We start from the raw sequence: 21128 nt of genomic DNA on the forward strand, positions 1-21128 counted from the left end.
GCTACCTTACTTAACACTCCCCCGTGCTACCTTACTTAACAACCCCCCTGGCTACCTTACATAACACTCGCCCATGCTACCTTACTTAACACTCCCCCGGGCTACCTTACTTAACACTCTCCCGTGCTACCTTACCTAACACATTCCTGTCCAAATATACAGCTTCTCTCCCCCCGGCATTTAGGGTTGATAACTTTTCATGACAATTAGCCCCACGTGGAGCTGTCACGCGCAAGGATTGCACATTTTAGGGAGGGAGGGGGGTGCCTGGACACAATTTATCTGTGATCAGTAACAAGCGATAGTATCTCAGGCACGTTAGGATATTAGACTACGAGGCGAGCATTGATTTTGTGTGTGTTCGGTTGTGGCAACTAGTGTCTGTTGGTGTCATAATCACTCTCTTAATTATTTGCTTGTTAGGGTAACAGACGATATAGACCTGGAGAGATCAATTCATCAACCAATGCTCATTGCTGGGAGAGACTGCCGCTGATCTCATTAGTCATGCTGATGTTTAGTGTCTAGATCTAGGAACTATGTATTAATATCGTATTGCTATCTGTTTGTGTATATTAGAGAGAGAGAGAGAGAGAGAGAGCGAGATAGAGAGAGAGACATTGAGTCAGAGAAAGATGGAGAGAGTGTGTGTGAGAGAGACAGCACGTATGTGTGTTAATAACAGAGAGAGAGAGAAACTAAATTTAAATTCTAATTCAGTTATTCAAATTCACTTCCTGTTATGATGAAACAAGTAGTTCGTCCTGAAGTAACCTCAGCGGAAGATTATAGCAATGAACGCATGTATTCCTACGCATCTCGTTAATTAGAGCACTAATCTGTATGTGCTCGATTAGGCTCCAAATCATATTGTATTGTCTACCTGGACAAAAACCTCCTATAGAAGAAAAACTATATAGGGAACTGACTGATCTGGAAACCAATGCACAATTGACATGCAAAATGAGAACGAAGAAGACTACCAAAATAACATTTATAAGCTGTTTGAAATTTGAGGAAAACAGAGACTTGTGACAAAACTATGACTAGAAGATATCAAGCAAGTGTCTAGAGTAAAGACGTGTAAATAAACATAAACAACCCTACTTCAATCTTAGTGTTAGTATCAATTAATTCAATGTATGCATCGAACGAATAGACAATCTGGAGAATCATTGAATTCTACTGTACATAATATAACACGTAATCAGGCCTCAACGCGAACTTTTATTTCCAGCACAAGACAATTGCATTAGCAAGTTCATTGTTACGGGGCGCGGTGGCCTAGGTGTAAAACGCTTGGCTTCCGAGCTTGAAAATCTCGAGTTCGAAGCCCAATGAAGACTGAGAGATCTAGCTTCGAGATTGTGTGACCGCCCCCAAACTCTAATGGGTAAAGGAAGTTGGGGAAGTAGATCCGGTTGGTCGTTAGGGTGACCTTATGGTGACCTTATGAAACCCTAGTTAACCGTCAGCCCAGGTCTGAATGGGGTACATTATTTATACCTAGTTTATTGTCACGTCCTACGTGTGGTTAAAACGCGTTCATTCTCTAAACAGAACTAATAAACATTCACTGCATATCACGTGATCATATCAAAACAAATCTTTTAGAAACACACAAAAGGTTGAAACAGACTCAGCCACAAGGGAAGACTATATGTCTGTGTGTCGTATAATGGTACGGAATAACAGAGTTGTCCGTCCCCACGTGTGGGAAGTCGCTACGAGTCGGGCGCCCGCTGGCATCAACGACACCATCTCAAAGCTGTTGGTTTTTTCAAGAAATGACAGCAAATCATTGGGGAGTGAGCGTCCCCTTGCTACAGGCAATCAACTTGAGGGATATTTGTGTCAGAAACAGCTTCGATCAGGGCCGCGGCACATCACGTTCAATTAGCCCCAGAGATTGAATCATAAAGAATGGCTTACTAATCTTGTATGATGCCCAGTGCCTAACTGGTGGTCCCCTCTGCAGTTCAAGGGACACAATCAGTCAGTACGATGCATACATTTTAATGTTTAAAAAATACAAATAATTCCTAAAATAAATTGTTAGTGACACAGAAACAAAAAATATTTCAGACATTAATATTCCATAAACGTATTTTTGGTTCGGTCAGACATAGTTATAAATATTGCGAAATGCAACCTAAATTGACAGCTTCTTGTTCACTTTAAAAGGGCTGTTTTTTGTTAAATATTCATGTTGGCCCGTACCTAAATTCCATTACACAATAACAGTAACTCAATATCTCATAATTCTAAATTTCTAAAAGGCAACATAAGCCTCCTCTGTGGAAACTTCAGAATTTGTTTAAGGTGAGAAAAAGAGTATTTTTAACAATATTTTTTTATGAAACTCATTTCATTTTGTGTGTGTGTGTTTTGCCTGGTACACATTTCGTACACGTCATCTCTCCTACTTCACCTTCTCAGATCAAGTTGAAACTTTTGCACAATTATCCATTGTCGAAGACAAGAAGTTAATCTTTTTTTTTTAATGCATTAGTTAATTAATTACTTCTAATTAATTAATTTGTTTTATATAGAAAAATGAAATAAATCTTGCAGTGATTGTGTGGCTATTTCCCCGAGTGTTAAATCGCTTGGCTTCCGAACCGAGGGTCCTCGAGTTCCAATATCGGCAATGGCAAGGATTTTGAATTTCGTTATTTCAGGACGCCCCTAAGTCCACCAAACTCTAATGGGTATACTAACAAGTCAAAGTGGTTGGTCGTTGTGCTGGCTACATGACACCCTCATTAACCGTCGGCCATAGAAACAAAGAACACTTTACATCATCATCAATGCAAGGTTTAAAAGTGGTATTTTTTTCCTGACCAAGTCATTGGCCTACTTGTACTTCGGCTTATAAGGTATTCGGGGCCAGTTTTAACAGAGGGTGTGCCGCCAGCTCGAAAGTTACTGTCTCTCTAAAGTCAAATATTATTGTGTCCGTCCAGAAATTGATCGTTGAGTTTGTGGTCCCCCAACGTCCGTTGTCCACACACACACACACATACACACACTGACCCCCGTAGTGGAGCTCCGGACAAAGGGCAGAGAAATAAACAACTGTGTCCCGATGACACCCGCAGGACGACGGTCAGGTCAGTCGGGAAATTAGTGAATGGTACTTGAACTTTGAACAGTGCTCCTGAATCAACTGCTGGTCACCGCTGAGTCCGCGGGGTGAAATCGCCTGAAAATTTCTCCCTTTATAAAAACCTCCCAGGAAATTGGGCTGTGTGTTTTTCTGGAAGAAAATGAAAAGAAGAGAGGTGGCTGTGGATAAGGATCCGATCCCTGATGACAATGGGATCGACCAAACTGTCCACACTATTGCTGTGAACGTCTCAGCACGCGTACATATGAAAATATACACACGCGAAGTCATTGATCCAACAAAATATATTCACACCAAAGTGAATACTGTATCTCTTGGCTCTAGTTATTAGTTCGGGACCCTAGTTGGACACTTCTCAGCCCTAATATTGTTCGTTCTTGCCTGGACGCTAGGGGATAACAAAGGGTTTCGAACCCCTGAGCAACGGATGTCAACGTATGCAGTCATAATCATCTAACAAAAGGTGTGATCCATATTGTCGGGGAGGGGGGCAACAGGTAGCGGGCTGTAGTTGAGTTGTTGTTTATTTTATAAGGCACAGACACGAAATGGGTGTTTGATATCGCTGATAGGAATTTCTTCTTATAACCCAAAGGCGTTCTTAAAACGAGGCACAGTACAGGAAATGGAAGAGCTATTAATGCAGCATATTCTATGGCTCATTCCAATTCAGAATGTTTAGTAAGAATAAGATCTGTGGTTAAGTTCTTAGGATTAGATTGATGATAATATCGTGAGGATAAGACCTGATAATATGATAATGGGGTGTTGATTTAGGGTTTGGGAAGTAGCAAAATCTGCCCATGTGAAGTGTCACCAGAGAATGCTGACCATGTTTTTGTCAAGAGGCCCGAACAAGACACTGGCCCCAAAACACCCAAATAGAAAGAAACCTATATGGATAGCTCCCTGATTTGGAAACCACTGTTCATCTCATATATTGGTCTAGTCATCTGAACACTCCAACAGTTCATCTCATATAGTGGTCTAGTCATCTGAACACTCCAACAGTTCATCTCATATAGTGGTCTAGTCATCTGAACACTCCAACATAATCATCAGAACGGGGAAGAAGAAGAGTATATATAAAGTACTGAAGAAGAATGTCAGAAAATCTTCTAGTAGAACTTTATATCCATTAAGTTGTTACACTGTCAGATCAGGATCCTGGGTAACAAACAGTGTCTGTATCTCATACTTCTCCCTACCCCGACCTGCACACGATTTGAACCCTAGACCTTCGAATCTTCTTTGGAACTTTACAGCCCGCCACAAAGTTCTGACAGCAACAATTCATATTTACTCATTAACCGGCCTACTGTTGTTCAGGCTCAGTGACGTCACTGGGGTGGTGTCCTACCGTGCGGCCCGCACACCATCTCCCCACCCCTTATAGCGACGCCCCAGTTCAGGACCACGATGTCCATGACTGCTCGTCTTGTTCTTCTTACTGTATCAGAGTTATTGTTCCTTTTAACTTTATCTGGGTAGCATCAGTCCACTAGGACATTGCACTAGAATGAGTGCAGTCTTCAATTAGTTCGCACGACTGGAGCACCTCTATGGTAAACATCTCCCACTGACAGCGTTTGTCTGTGTATGTGTGTAGTAGAAGTATAACTCGCGTGTGTGTGTGTGTGTATGTAGAAGTAACAAAGTATTCAATATGTAACAAATGTAAGTGGGTCATATGAAAGTACATCAGAGATAGATCACTAACCACCATTTTGTTTTCTAAATTTAAACGCTGAATAGTTAGATCATCATTTTATTTTTTCAAAGCATGTTTGTAGTCATTGTCTTTCTGTTTGTTGTCTGTTTGTATGACAAATTAACAAAATATATCTGTTTGGCATCATGTGACGAGTATAAAAAGCCTGTTAGCTGTTTTGTGTTTGTCCAATATGTGACACTGACTGATAAATGACAGCGTTTTATTTTAAAACGAATGAATGACTAAGCACAAATGCTTTTAGATGAATTTGTGTTCTCATGTGTAGTTGTATAATATCGTTATAGCTAAGTTATTTTATATTTTGTTCTCAAATTATCTTATAATTTGTTAGTAAAGGTTTTTTTATAATTTGTCGGTAAAGTTAATTTATTTTGTAATTTTTTAAATCGGTTATTTTACATAGATGTTTAGGTAATGTTATACTTTGTTAAATATGGTATTTAATTTTTTAATTTGGAGGCGCGGTGGCTGAGAACCCGCTAGGCTTACGAACCGGGGGTTTCGGGTTCGAATCCTTGTGAAGGATTTTTTATTTCGGGATCTAGGTAAGGGTGCCACTGATTCTACCCAGCTCTAATTTGTACCTGACATTAGTTGGAGACACGTAAAGGTGGTTGGTCGTTGTGCTGGCCACATGAACCGTAGGCCACAGATACAGACGACCTTTACATCATCTGCCCTATAGAACACAAATTCTGAAAGGGGAACTTTTATTTTAAAATTTATTTTTAAAGTGACTTTCTTCTGGGGGTAATGTTCTGATTGACTGTTGGAATTCTGTTCTAATAATATTTGTTGAAGTTATGAAGTTGGAGTGAAGGGGATTGTTTAAAACTCGTTGTTTTTTTGTTTTTTTAAAGATTTTGGTAAAAGGCTTTACATCTCGAACCATTTAGGAATAATCAAGTAGTTCTGCGCTTAGGTGCCGAAACAAAGGTCTTAGATTCGAGTCCTAGGGAAACTAGAGTTAGTTTATTTTTAAACACACGGTCTTTAACGGCAATGTGACCTTAGCTTTGAACTCATCTCGGAAGAATCAAAATCAAGAAATACTAACAATATTTGTCGGAGGCAGTAGAGCTAAATAGCATCTTCCCTAAGGCTCTTAGTTCTTTAAGGAAGTTTGCCTTTATTTAATTGACCTCTCGTTACGACTAATTAATCTTAGTGCAGGGTCGGATTTACTTATAGGCAACACTAGCTTAGGGCCACCAATAATTATTTAGAACTGACATTTTTTATCTAGATTTATAAAGGACCCCAAAAGGGTCCAATATCTCCAGTAGATTAAGGCCTTTTCAAGTCTAAATACTGCACTGCCTAAGTGATATCTGAGTTAAGTTCGGCCTCATTTTGGGCCGCAAGCAGTTTGACTAATCCTTGCTTACGAATTCAAATGGTTACTCTGCGATGCGTATCTTAAAGTTTCCGCTATTCTTCTCGGAAGTTATACGCAACTAATGTAAAAACCAATGCCCACTGATAATGGTTAAATAGGTATAACACATAAACTAAGTACACCCATTGCAAGTCTTAGCTATGACCGGGTTTTCAGTATTTTTGCTCTTCGATTTGAGTTTAAGCAAACACTGTAGCCGCCCCAGCACCCACCTGACGCTCCCCCAACTCGTCACGCCATCACAAAGTCAGGGCAGCATATTGTGTTAATCCTAGCGACAATAAGTGAAAAGTGTTGCCCACCGACCCGACCCTCCTGCTCCCATTAAGTTACCTCCAAGTCCCGCATGTGTTGAGTTAGTCTAGTTGTCAGCCAGACAGTGTTCATGGACTCTATTTATCTATCTATCTATCTATCTATCTATCTATCTATCTATCTATCTATCTATCTATCTATCTATCTATCTATCTATCTATCTATCTATCTATCTATCTATGAATTGAGACCATTTCTATTTTTAGGTTCAAAATAGATCTACATCATTGTTATCTATTCCTACACTCCAGCGTAACGCTAAATATAACCATTAGTCTAAATGACCAGCTTTAATTGAAACACTTTCTGTTGACCTAAGTATCTGAGGTCGACTTAGCCCAATGGTTACATCTAAGGAGAGACAACAAAAAAAAAAAAAGAAGGGAGTGAAGTAGAGACGTATGGGAGATTAACACTAGCTTTTGGTGAACCTACTGGGTTTAGGGTTATCATTGAACAGAGGCGCCCGTGGCGCTAACGAATTGAAAATAGCTATCCCATCACCCAAGAAGATCTGGATTGAAACTGAAGGTTCAGCGCCCGGGGGAAAGGGGAAAGAAAAGGCAAGAGTTAAACACAAACAAATCTTTCAATCTAATTTATTGTTTGTTTTGTATCTAGCTTGGATAATTAGAAGTGGAAGTCTAAAATTTTAAAACACAATTATTTCCATATGAATTATGAAGTAGGTCTGGTTTTGGTACTGAGACTGTTGATATGATTGTCTGCCTTGGCAATGGAAGAGAATGTTTTAGAGTAGATAGTTTAATTGTGTAATCATGAAACCTATTTACAACAATGGCTACACTAGAGTTGAACTTGGCCCACTCCTTGATGCTTCTGTGTTTATCATTATCATATTATCATTTTGTTATCTGTGACTATCCCCCCCTTCCTCTCAATGTTTGATAACCCTGTCCAAAAGTGTTGCTTTTTTATGTTTATCTTTATGATCATGGTTACCCGTGTTATCTCTCAAAGAGTGTGGTATAGCCAGTGGTTGTGCTAGGTAGACATGAGACTGAATATAAATGTTTGTTCTAGTTGTTGTTTTTAGTATCCCAGCGACTTACCGAGTCAAATTATTGATAGAGTCTACACACTGTTAGCATGATAAGACTAACTCTCCGTGTGTTTGTGTACGTATGTGAAGTGCTACTATAAGTGTGTTGCTTTAAAAGCCTTTTACACTAAGGTATTAAGCACTTTGCTATTGGTCTAGAGATAGAAATGCTTCTCTGCGGTTGGGTGATCAGTTTAGAGGAGGGGCGATGGTCTGAAATTCCAATCACAGACCTCGTTATTTATCATTGATAACAAGGTGATGATACGTGTGTTGTCAAAACGTGTAGGATTGGTTGAATGTCTGTTGCATTGTCATGTCAGGTACACCCGTGTTCTTGGCTGTTATTGTTTGGGTCAACTGCCTGAGACTGTCACCAACAACTTCAATTCTCGGTTTAATACTAGTCTCTAAACGTCACCTATTCATTCTGATACGCTTTCTATTTCCATTTTGATCGGTGGTTTGTCTGTTGAGATACGCTCCTCATTTTGTAAAATGACAATCTTAAAGAGAGTTTTTCTTACAGTTTTTAAGGCTGTTGTTTTTATGTTTGTTGTCGAATATATCAAGAGTGTTTAATGTTTAAAGATAATATATATATATATATATATATATATATATATATATATATATATATATATATATATATATATATATATATATATATATATATATTTATATATAGCCTTATAAAATGTAAGCCCACAATCTAAAACTTAGGGTCAGAAGACTATTGGACGACCCAAATCAAATCAGAGGTCAACAATTAGATCCAATTCAAACATTTTTAATGGAGGTAAACTTGTGGCTTAAGGGCCACTTCGATCCCTTCAATATCATTTGTGGCACCAGAACTCTTTGAACATGATATTCAAGCGTTTAAAAGGTCCATTTTAAGGGCAGTTAGTATCAGATCTTCCTTACGCTGAGACCTCTCCCACCCCACCCCTTCTTGACCACCACCACCCCTCCCCCTTCAGAAAAACAATAAATAATGACTGCAACTAGACTTGTTGAGACTGTTAACTTTTGCATTTAATTAAAAACAGAACTCGTGAGGATATACTTAGATGATATGTCTAGTATGTATTACCGCCTCTTGAGTTGAGACACGTTGGGACAGACTCGAAGCCTCACTGAGTTAGATAGTATCTGTCTCTGTATCTGCCTCATGTGTTGGGACAGACTCGAAGCCTCGCTGAGTTAGATAGTATCTGTCTCTGTATCTGCCTCTTGTGTTGGGACAGACTCGAAGCCTCGCTGAGTTAGATAGTATCTGTCTCTGTATCTGCCTCTTGAGTTGGGACAGACTCGAAGCCTCGCTGAGTTAGATAGTATCTGTCTCTGTATCTGCCTCTTGTGTTGCTCTTTTCTTTTCACCTCTCGGATATCATCATATAGAAATATGGAATGAATAGAACTCAGGAGGTGAACTGGGACAAAAAGGAAGATAGTTGAAAGAAAAAGGAGAGAAAGGGGAGAGGGGGAGTGCTTAAAAAAAAAGGGGGGGGGTGTAATCTTCTATTTACGATTGTTCCGATGAAATTTGAACCGACCCCAGTAGAGCTGTGAATAGCCGCCGCCTCTTTTTCCCCCTCACATAAAACTTTTAGCCATACTTTTTTCCCCCTAGACGAGTCTAGAGTAAATAGGTATTCGGCGTGACAGTTCATGACACGCTGTTCTGTGTGTGTGTGTGTATGTGTGGATTTGTGTGTGGGGGATGTGTAAGTACGTGTGTATAATCCTGTCCTGTTTGGAACATCCTCCGCCTAGTCCCCACCCCCCTAACATAACAGCATGTACCTGCAGAGTGTACATAAGAGCCACGCTGCTTGTACCCGGGCCCCTGAACAGAGCCGTGAGACGAGCCCCGCAAAAGAAGATCATGATGATATCATGTTGCCTCGAAAGTCGCAGCTTAATTAATACCGACACTATTTGAACAAGCCATTTCATTTTGAGCAGAAGTAGAAGGGAAGACAGCAGAAGAAGCAAAGTTTCATAAATAAATACTACACGCAGCTATGTAGCTTTTATAGACATGCCCAGGTCAAAAGATTGATGGACATACACACTTTAAAAAGTTTTTTACTTGTCTGTGATTACACAATTTTAGACAATCAAGCCTTTTAGTGTTAAGCTATCTAGCATTCAAGTAGGTGGACATTGTACATTTCGTATTTCCTATTAGAAATTTCACATTTTAAAAAATACATATTTTGGGCTAGTAAAAGCTCAATATCAGTTGAAAGTATAAGCTAATCAGTTGAAAGTATAAGCTAAGATATCAGTTGGAAGTATAAGCTAAGATATCAGTTGAAAGTATAAGCTAAGATATCAGTTGGAATTACAGACTAAGACTAGGATTTCTAGTAGGCATATTTAAGCTAAAATAAAGTCATAAAAAGTTGTTTTCATTATTTAAATCGTGGCTACGTCATTCTTACTTTAAATGTGTGCCTAAAAACTATTGACGTTGATATGGTCACAAAGAACTTTTACGGAATACTAAAAAGTCCTGACTTCTAGTCTGAAGATTCAAAAGGAGTGAAAACGTACTTAGCTGGTCTGTAGGGCTGCATGTTGGCTATAGAAGAATCCATTTCTTTTTATTGATCATTTAATAAAAGAATTAAAATTAATACTTGCTTAGCCCCCGTCCCGACCCCAATATTTCCTAATTACACCGAAGTATATGTAGAACCCAGTTTGTGGATACCTGATAAATTGTTACGTACTTAGTTGAATAAATGTGGGAACAGTTGGGGGCGGGGGGACTCCAAAACTTCTTCCATAGGGGTGAAGCAGAGATGGGATGGCCCTGTTGGTTTTAGGGCTAGTGCCCGATGGGCTGGCCCTGAATGGGCCGATGGAGGATGACTGTGCCTAATGTTTCAGTGAACCTTCGTGTATTTATGTTTCGTACTTCCACGCACGTATTCAGTTTTCGGTGCGTTATTCAACATATTTTAAGAACAGACACATCATATACTGCGCAATTTGTCGGGCGCATAGTAAGGTAACACCAGGGCCGATTTTTCACACGCTGTTTATTGGAACTCCCACTGTATAAAAATAAGCAGTCACGACAATGCTTTTACAAAGTTGTCATAGTATTGATACTTTAAAGGAAATATTACATGTATAGGTGTATATACTACATAGCTGGTCAAAAATAGAGGAACTATATTAACACACAAAAAAAGAGTTTTGCAAAATTCTATTGTGAGTTAGTACTACTGAGATTGGGTGTGAGTGAGTAATGAGTCTCTAATTTCGACACTGATTTTCTGCTTTGACTTCTCCCTGGAGGCCCTAGATATTTATCGTTTCAGTTGGTTTTTTTTATTTCACTTGTTCATTTCGTTGGGCCACCATTGTTCATTTCCCCCCCCCCCCCCCACTAGGCCCGTGTGGCAAACTCTTCATGATAGAGCCCCGGGAGACATAATCCAAAGGGCGCCGGGATTGATACGAATCTAGATCACACATTTTTATACAGCCACATCTTGAGTGTTTTGTTGTTGTTGATGTTGTTTTTTGGAAATGTAAGAGTTTTGTCGTCTTCTGATTTATGAAAGTATAGAAATATTGTCAAAAAGAGTTTAAAAAGAAAGACAATAGTGAAAACTTTAAGGGATGTCACTATAAAGCAAACCCATGTTATTGTTTTTTATAAATAATAATTAATTAATTAATTAATTAATCGATAGGGCCACACAATATAGGAATATCGGGATATACAGCTTCAGAAATATTAAAAACAAAGTTAATTCTGAACATTTGCATAGTGCCAGGTCGTATGGTATGCGCTTAGGACAGTCGTGGCAATGACCCCGCGTCCAAACTAGGACCGATTCCATTCTCTGCTGACCTCTTGTACATAAGTATGGAGATATTGTACCTAGATATGGAGATATTGCACCTAGATATGGAGATATTGTATCTAAGAATGGAAATATTGTACCTAAGTATAGAGATAATGTACCTAAGTATGGAGATAATGTATCTAAGTCTGAAGATATTGTATCTAAGTATGAAGATAGATCAGTTCAAGAAGCTTTCACCAAAGAGACAAGCAAAACAAAAAGGTGCAGACATCATTTGCTCACTGTACAAAAAGGTGCAGACATCATTTGCTCACTGTACAAAAAGGTGCAGACATCATTTGCTCACTGTACACAATGAATAAACTGACGTACTGTCTAACATGTTTTGAAAATAGGTGTTACGAAATGTTTTCCCATGATGCTTGTCTCTTCTAAAAATAGATCGAAATTGGGTCACGGGGCATGCGCGCGCTCTTAGTTTTGTTCAATATTTCTAAGAAAAAAACAATAAAACCTCTTCTTATGTGAAGGGGACTGTCACCAGGAGGTACAGAACCATCTCGAACAAATACAACACGGATAGACGGGGGGGGGGGGGGTAACGGAGAGGGAGAAAGTTTTAAGTTGTCAGGAGTGGAGGAAAGCAGTGATACGTGACAGACTTAAGTTGTCTCACATTCAGACATCGTTGAGATGGTGAAACCATGGACACCGACATTTCAAGGATAGTTCAGGTCCCAGACCCGTCCAGATGGTCCACTCTGGAGCCACCTCCTAGAAGAGACCATTTTAAAACGTTTTTTTATCTCAACAACGCATGTTATGGGTTAATGTTAGCTTTGATGACATCTCTAAACAAAGCAACAACAAAAAAGTATTTATTATAATATAGAGTAGAGAATGGGTTAACCGTTAACAAAAGGTGGTCTACTAAAGTCTTGAAGTTGTGTTTGAATACGAATTTTGAAGAATTAAACATAGACTAAAATAATGTGTGTTCGTTTGTTTGATAAGCCCTAAGAGAGTTCCCACATCTCAATATTGATATATTTACATTGTCTGACGCTACCTTCTAATTCTGTAATTACATATAATTAATTACGATATCGCCAAAGCCAGTTTCGGTTTTATTTATATTAGGACTACATGTATTATGATGTAATTACCAGAAGTAAACTAGTCATAATATTTTAGATTCTCCTTCAGATGTTGTACATCGTGTGACTGGTGTTGAGGAATGAAAGTTTGTTCTAAATAAACTCTTCAATGAGACTTTGTGAAGGCAACCAAACACAAACACAGTACGTGTATGGTGCATGTTTATAGTAGAGACTGTACATTGCAACCTCCTCCAAGTTTCACACAAATTCCCCACATGACACAAACTCGTTCATTTTCAAGACGAAGGCCATTATGCCTGAGTCCAGAGACCTCCTGCACGTCGGTAGCTAGCAAAGTCATCATTCTACTTATAAAACAATTCGTTTGGGTGGACTTTGGGAGTAGTTTGATTGTACTGTAGCTATATTCATGGCAATGTCTTCGATTATAAAGATTAAGAATAAGTGTGCCTATATCTAGCGATAATGATGTAAATATTATTGATATTGATATTATTTCTAATCGTATATTATTTACCAAAAATGAAACAATGTCTTTTGATATACTGCAATAAATTTGTATTTTAATATAATATTGAATTTAAAGAAAATACATTTTTTGCATTAAAAAAAACAAAGCCAATGGAATGAATAATTTAAAACAAAAACAAACAAAAATATACAACAGAAACATCACCACGGGGTCCAAACAAAACAAATTGTGGAATAGAATTATGGCAAGGAATGAACTCAAGGGGCCGAGATGTAGCACAGCTCAAAGTGTAAGAATCAATAGTTCAACAGTAATGGCTAGTTCCAAAGGTAGCCCTTTGACTTAGCAGACTCTGCTCTGACTGCTGAAGTAAACAGCTCATTGAATGGAAGGTAGAAAGATCACAGAAAATGAAAAAAAAAAAAAGGAAGGGGTAGAAAGTGTCATTAACAGACACTGTCCGCCACTAGTATAGTGGACAAGAGCCCGCTCCATACTTTCAGATCTAGAGCTTCTATGAGAGGCGTTTGTCTCGAAGCTAACGGGAATTTTTTTCTTCTGCGTTTTTTTTAGTCTTATAATATTTTTTGTTAACTAAAAAGGAGACACAAAAACCTCAAGGTATTCCATTAGACCCGCAGTCAATCTTGGCCACTTGACATTAATGTGTTAGGACACAAGAAGTATGAATGATGTGTTCCTTTAGAATGTGTCAGCGTGTTTGTGTAACCGAGTGTCTCCCGAGTGTGTGTGTGCTGGAAGCATGCTACACATACACATTCATTGAAAACAAAAATGGTGGAGTACTTTAACAATAAGGGATAGTTCTAGTTTGTGTTTTTCAAAATAAAATGGATTTTTTTTAAAATTAACTTTCAAGAGTACTTTATTTGTGTTATTCCGCTTGACAAATGAACTCTAAAACATGAATATCTTATAAGAAATCAGACAGAGAAGCTATTTACCATCTCACAGAATTCTAGAAGCTAGTTTTTTTCAACTCGTTTCCAGCTCGTCAGCTCAGTGTCTGAAGCCAAACAGTTGTGATTGAAAGATCGTCTTTGGAATGTGAACATTTGTATGGAACACGAGCAAATAGAATAGAGAAGACGGTCTAACACAAACTTTTAGTGTCCTGAGCGTCTAGTCAAATAGTTGGACAAATATCTATTTATAAAAAAAAATTGTGAGCCAATCTAATGATTTAAAAAAAAAAAAAACAACAGTAACTGTGCAGGGTATTTGTGTGTTGCTGTGTAGTCAACTTGTGTTAGGTGTCTAACAAAATCATCACATTCAGTTAAAACCAATTGTAACTCCTTTACACACACACATACGGAGAAGATAACCCCTAGCCTTTTATCTTATTGTCAAAAATTTTTTAAAGTTAAAAAGTAAATCAACATTAAGAAATGCATTTTACAAAAATAAAAAAATTAAATAAACCAAAACATGACAAATTTTAAAACTGTCTCCCCCAGGTCTAGGTCTAGGCTAGAGCCTTGAAAGATTAAAAAAAATAATAATAATAATATAATTTTTTATAAAATTTGATAATATCTTTGTGTATACTGACTTCAATAAAAAAAAATATAAATTATATAAGCTCAACTTAGAGAGTGGACAAAAATGGAACATTCAATGGTATTGAAACAAAATATTTACTCGTTTTGCTGTCATTTACAAAGTAAATTGGATGAAATGAAATAGTTGTTACAAAATGTAACTGTACACAAAGATTGTTTTGAATCTGAGGTTTAATAAAATCAAAAGTTTGTAACTTGTGATAGTCGATGACTGCTAGAAATCTAAAGAAGTAATACATCGACATAAACCGAAAATTGTTTTTTTTTTAGGAATTAAACTAGATTTGTTTTATAGGTCACTGGAACCAGACTAGGATAGCCTCTAGTCCTCTCTTCTCTCTGTTTTTATGTTTTAGTATTTCCACTGTATCAAATAACATTTAATTTAGATGTTCCAATGGTTCTATATTTTTTTAATGATTTAAAAAATTAATTATAAAATATTACAGCACAGCGCAATGATTGGCATGTAAGATTTTTATTAATTGTACACGGGAATCAAGTGATCTTTAATTGTTTCTGTCTTGACAAATGTTTCATGAAGAGTGTGGCGGCATGTTATATCTAGCAGCAGTCTAGGTCTTCGTAGATGCAGCCTACATTCTAAATAGCTGTTTGTTTGCATTCATTCTTAAGTCTCTCGTTTTCCACCACGCCCCCTTCTTTTATTATGTTTGTACAGAGAACAAAAAAAAGCCAGAACTTTACAACGTAAATAAAGCGACGAACAGTTAGTACGTCCTGATTCGAGGCACATTTTATATTACGGCTTCTAATCTGTTCCTAAACTCAATGTCTTTACAGTGGGTCTGATGTACCGTCTCGCGGACTTAATAAAGACTAGATCTTACACCGCTAGATGAACTTTAAGAGTATCAGGTTTCTTGGTGCTGAATGTTATCGCGACTCCCAGGATCTTCAGTGGCCATCATCACCATCACGGTAGTTTCTCTTTTGTCCAGAGCAAGACGGAAAGATGCGCACAGTGCGAGTGATATCAGATGGACTGATATGGTGAACGCCATCTCACACATCCTCTTTTTTAAAAAAAAACCTAACCAGCGTGACAAAAAATAACTATTATAGTTTTCAGAAATGGCTACTGCAATGCTCTTTTTTTAATATCATCTTTTTTTTTAAAAAAAAAAAAAATTCTTTTCATTCCCTTGTTCCTAATTTCTTTCATATCTTGCCAACTTGAATTCTCTCCCTTGCCGTAAATCACACATCGTCTGCTGTTGTTGATATCCGACACGGCTGAAGACACACTCGGCTTTGAACGGAACATTAATTTTGGCGCTTCGGATTTCCGCTACGTATTATAGCGCTGTTTCGTCGCCGCCAGACCCCCATAAGCTTTTTCTTTTTTTTTTTTTTTTTAGATGGGCGCTGGTAAACTGGGAGATGTTTTTGGGAGGTGTTTAATAGATCGTTGAAGTGAGCATGTTGACCTGATCATCACCTACTGAAACTGTCTCTTTGACGGAGGATACTAGGACCTAACACAGAAACGGAGGGAGGATGCGGTTCCTAGGAATATAGCCATGCCAAACATCAAAATATATTTTTAATGTATTATATGAATGTTAGAATAACTTAAATTTAGGGTTAAATGACTGAAAAGTACAAAACTGATTTAAAAAATTGTTCATTATTACCAATTATTTTTATACAGAAAGCGTTAAAAAAAATATAGACAAATAATTTTAAAAAATGCGTGATCTTATAATATAATTAATTGAGTTGATAGTAGAAAGTTTATCTGTAGTTGGGTATAAATAATCAACAAGAAATAACACATCGCAGACACTCGCACACATGCTCCAAATAACACATCGCAGACACTCGCACACATGCTCCAGTTAATATTTAGGTTAACTCTAGTCATTCCGTTTGTTTTTTAAATGTCTTGAAATTACAGAATACACAGATAGAAAAACAAATAAGTGTCTTCTGGTGTTATATTAAAGTTTTATGTTTAACTGTCAAAGTTTGCTGTGAAATGTTTTCACCTGTATATGAATGATTAGTAGAAGTGTCAATTTAATTAGATCTAGGTGAGTTCAATTAAGTTTGACCTACTTACACAGTGTTGAAGATAAGGCCTGTTCATGGCAATGTTCCTCCTGGTGGGGGCAGTGAATGGGCACATATCAATATGTACACATCTCAGTTTGAACCGGAAAAGCGTTTGAAAAGCGAAACAAAATTCTGACTTTTATGACTTAGTGAATTTCTTGTTTAGAAATAGAAACAAACAAATTGACCTGGCGCCGTGAAAGCCAAGGCGGGCAACGGCATGTCGATCAGAAGAGAGAACTGACTATTTAGAGGTCAAAGAAGCCTTACTTAGTGTAAGGGAAGATTCTTTTTACCTTGGCGAGTATGGGGCGTAGTCGTCGTGGTGGTTTGCTCCACCGTAGGAGTCGACGTACCGATGATGGTGCGACTCCTCGGCCGCTAGTCAGTGGGGCGGCGGGGAGTGCTTGAGCGCCAGAGGATTGTGGTGCTGTTGGAGCTGGTAATGGTGTGGCACGGGCGGTGGAGGCGTGTGAGACCCCTGGTGGAGCTGAGGGTGATGCGGATGTCCGCCCATGGAGTATGACAACAGTGAGGACACCTGAGACATGGGCGAAGACCCAGAGTGGTTCATGGAGTGAGGCGGTAGCGAGCTGCCGTAGTTAGACATGACAGGGGAGCCGCCTCCTCCTCCGCCGCTGTGAATCGGGCTGCAAGAGTCATGTAAGGGACTGCCGTCGTTAACAGAGGAGTCGTCGTTCCCGTCGGGCATGATGATCTCCCCATTAGGGCCAATGTTGCCAGGAGGGGTCATTCTCTTCTCCTTCTGCCTTCGATTACAGAACCACACTCTTACCACTTCCTTCTCCAGCTGCAGCTGGTCAGCCAGATGAGTTATCTCGGGGGCCGAAGGCTTTGGGCACTTCATGAAATGACTCTCCAGCGCCCCTTTTACGGTGACTTCAATACTCGTCCGTTTCTTCCTCTTCCTACCTTGAGCGGCGATTTTATCAATGTTTGTAGGCGATCCTGTCGTAGAGTCCGCTTCTTCTAGCCATTTCTGGAGCAGCGGCTTCAGCTTGCACATATTCTTGAAGCTAAGCTGCAGGGCTTCAAACCTGCATATTGTCGTTTGACTGAAAACATTCCCGTACAAAGTTCCCAGCGCGAGACCAACGTCTGCCTGGGTGAAGCCGAGTTTGATTCGCCGTTGCTTAAACTGTTTGGCAAAGGCTTCAAGATCGTCAGAAGTAGGAGCGTCTTCATCTGAAGGTGGGTGTGGGTCGAGATCGTGATCGGGGTCTCTGAGAACGTGATGCATTTGGTGGGAGGGAGACATCATTCCATTCATGTTCATTGTGTATCCTTGGTGCTGCATCGGGTGGTTCGGGTTCTGGAGCGAGGACAGATTCTGAAGAGGTGGCATCTGCCAGTGCTGAGGGGCCACCTGCATTTGATGGTGGGGTTGCGGGCGGTGGTGCAAGGTGCCTCCGTGACTATCCATATTTCCCACCGGGCTGACCTTCATGTCCTGGTGGTGCAGATTTCCCATGTTCGCCCAGTGACCCACGTCCCCGTGGGGACTCGGACTCAACCAGGGATTGTGGTGCTGGCCGAGGTGAGAGCCGTGACCATTGGACTGATGGTGCTGAGAAGGTATGTACTTCATCTCGGGGATGTCCCGGTACTGTTGTCCAGACGGCACATGCATCCCGTGATTGGTCATCGGCTGACCGGTGTTGAGTGACGACGGCACACTAGACGGCAAATATAATGACGCGCTAGGTGCCGCCATACTGTAGCAATCCAAAGCTATGGTTTCAGTGGAACGCCCAACCTGAAAACAGAAATAATGGACCGGTATTTACACACACCGCGGCAACATCGTGTCCTGTATCCACTACTAGGTCTAGAACTATTAGAACATAATCTAGAATTAGCTTTTTAAATCTAAAGCTTGATCTAGGCTTTTTACAATTTATTTTCTTGGTATAGAAAGACAATTATATTAAGGAAATTAAATATTGAAGAGAAAAAAAAACGAAAGCTTAAAAAATGTATTTCTATGTTGATTTGAAACTCACATTAGCAAACCGCGCGTCTTAGCAATCACTTCTTTTTGTAACAGTAAAAATCAGCTGTCCACAGAATTAGAATTGGAGCTAATCTACTTCCAGACGGCAAGACACACACAAATAGTCAGCTGCGGTAAGGAAGGGGCGAATGTGTACACTCCACAATAGCGAGTCCCAATCAGACTTGCAAAAATCAAGCTGGTATCCTTCTGCGTTATTCATGCGTTGTGAGTCTTTCGAGTTCACCGCGAAGCATTAACATCCCTGATGAGGGGCCCTGCCTTCTGTTTCATTGGTCGACGTCTGCGATGATTGACAAATCATTAGATTAAATTACAGTCCCCCCAACTTCACATGCCGACTCCTGATTGGCCCGGCCTGGCACAGCGGCTTTACTGGCGGGGAGATGGACTCGCCTCGTGTGGCCGTATCGATCTTGCTCGAGGAACTCGTGTGTGTTCAGCATTCATGACCAATACTTGAAAATATTTTTACCGATGCAAAAATACGATTTTGTGTTCACTTCTTGCGATGAAAGCCTTTTCTAAGTTAGAGAATGATTTGGGAGAAGCAAGCGAAATATCTTATATCCAAATCTCGCCTTTTCAGTTTTCCTAGACACTATTCCTTCGTCTGTTCTCCAGGCTTTCAAAACTGGGTCACAGCGCACAGTAAACATAGAGTGGTGTGTGTCAGATTCCGGGGCGGGGCTATCATCTCCAAGGAGGCGCGGCTTAAGGGCTGGGCTAAGTGTTTGTTAAGAGAGTGACATGTGGAAACTGGTGCAAGCCAAGAAAGGTCGTATGCTGTCTTCTCAGACAAGTTTGACATCAAGCGAGAGTAACTTTCCCCTTCTTGCTAGGAAGGAACCTATTCCAACCATTACGTTCGCCCTACTCACCAAATCTAACTTGCTATTATATTCGTTCCTTCTCCAAAGTCTTGTTGCTCAAATGTTACTACCCCCCCCCCCCCCTTTTAAAGAAAATCTAGTGATAATCTGAGAGACCGAGCAACAACTATGAAATATAAACAAGAAAAAGCGTCGGGGAAAAAGGGGGGGGGGCATTTTCCTTGGCGTGTCTGTTTTAAAAACGAGAGTGTAATGGGTTTGAAAACAAAGTAATTAGTTGCAAATTAATAGCCGCTACAGCCTCGTTAGCTTGATCTAATAGGAAGACAAGATGGAGGCTGACCAGTGGTGATTTGGTCTCCGCTTATCTCCAGCACAGGCTAACTGAGTGGACCCGGTGTCTGATCAAGCTCAAAGTCAATGAGCTTATTGGCCGTCCGGAGGGGGGGGGGATGATTATCCAGTGGCGTATTTCGATAGACTTAATTTGGGTGTTTATGGGTTATTTTGACAACCTACAAGTAAGCACACAGTATGGTGGACCATTGAAGCCTTGTAATCTTGTAGGATCATTTAGAATAACCCGATTGTGTTCCTCATTTCTGGAACTCTAGGAAGCTAAATGTAGACTTTTAAATTTAAAGAAAATATGATATTCCTATCTACACTAAGCTTATATTCATAGAACTATACTAGGCCTGGCTTTATACAACTATACTAGGCCCGTATTTATATACTATACTAGGCCTATATTGATCATATTTGTACTAGGCCTATATATATATATATATATATATATATATATATATATATATATATATATATATATATATATATATATATATATATATATATATATATATATATGTCATGTATAAATATACTAGGCTTACATTTATATATTTATTATTATTATTCCCCTTTCAGACCTTGCGATCTATAAGGCAGATGATGTTAAAGTCAACTGTTTCTTTAGCCAACGGTTAACGAGCAGGGTGTCATGTGGCCAGCACAACGATCAATCGCTTTTACTAAAGTCAGGTACCCTTTTAAGTTGGGTAGACTCATGGGCGCCCTAAAAATCCCGAATTTGAAATTCCCGCCTTCACTGAGATTCGAACCCAGGACCCTAGGTTCGGAAGACAAGTGCATAACCACTCAGCCACCATATGCTTATATTTATATATCTATACTAGAACTATATTTATATGTCTTGACTATATTTATAAGTCAATATTAGGCCAATATTTTCCTATCTACTAATTAGGCCTATGTCTGTGTTCACTGTACTTGGCACTGAATGGCACATTTTGAACAAAGTAGAACTTGAGGCTACAACTAAAGGGAGACTATAGAGATCAGAGTTTACAATTCAAAGAAAGAAAGAAAAAAGATAGAAAGATGAAAAGTAATTTAAGGTAGCAAACACCTCAGGTACCCTAATTTTCTTTATTTTCTATTAATGATATATTTTTTTCTACATAATTGCATTAATAGACCTTGAAATTAGGTTGAAATTTAAAA

At 39.1% G+C, this 21128-nt stretch overlaps 1 protein-coding gene across 2 annotated transcripts; it reads right to left on the bottom strand.

Moving 5' to 3' along the window:
* Positions 1-11040: 11040 nt before the first annotated feature.
* On the bottom strand, positions 11041-19018 carry LOC106070608 (POU domain, class 3, transcription factor 1-like). Of its 2 annotated transcripts, XR_008778583.1 has the most exons (3): positions 18761-19018; positions 16744-18513; positions 11041-14098 (listed from the first exon to the last, which is right to left on the bottom strand). XR_008778583.1 is itself a non-coding variant. In XM_013230551.2 (2 exons), exon 2 carries the CDS (start codon positions 18469-18471, stop codon positions 17122-17124), a length of 1350 nt encoding a protein of 449 aa, XP_013086005.2. In that variant the 5' UTR covers positions 18472-18513; positions 18761-19018; the 3' UTR covers positions 11041-17121. The 2 variants fall into 2 exon arrangements, 1 of the variants encoding a protein (XP_013086005.2); XM_013230551.2 differs by having other exon boundaries at positions 11041-18513.
* Between the last annotated feature and the right edge of the window lie 2110 nt (positions 19019-21128).

Source organism: Biomphalaria glabrata, chromosome 6, assembly GCF_947242115.1.
Source record: "Biomphalaria glabrata chromosome 6, xgBioGlab47.1, whole genome shotgun sequence".
Lineage (NCBI taxonomy): Eukaryota > Metazoa > Mollusca > Gastropoda > Planorbidae > Biomphalaria > Biomphalaria glabrata.

What these genes read in the sequence shown, in the direction of transcription:
- LOC106070608 (XM_013230551.2), bottom strand. Translation starts at nt 18,471, where the DNA reads ATGGCGGCACCTAGCGCGTCATTATATTTGCCGTCTAGTGTGCCGTCG.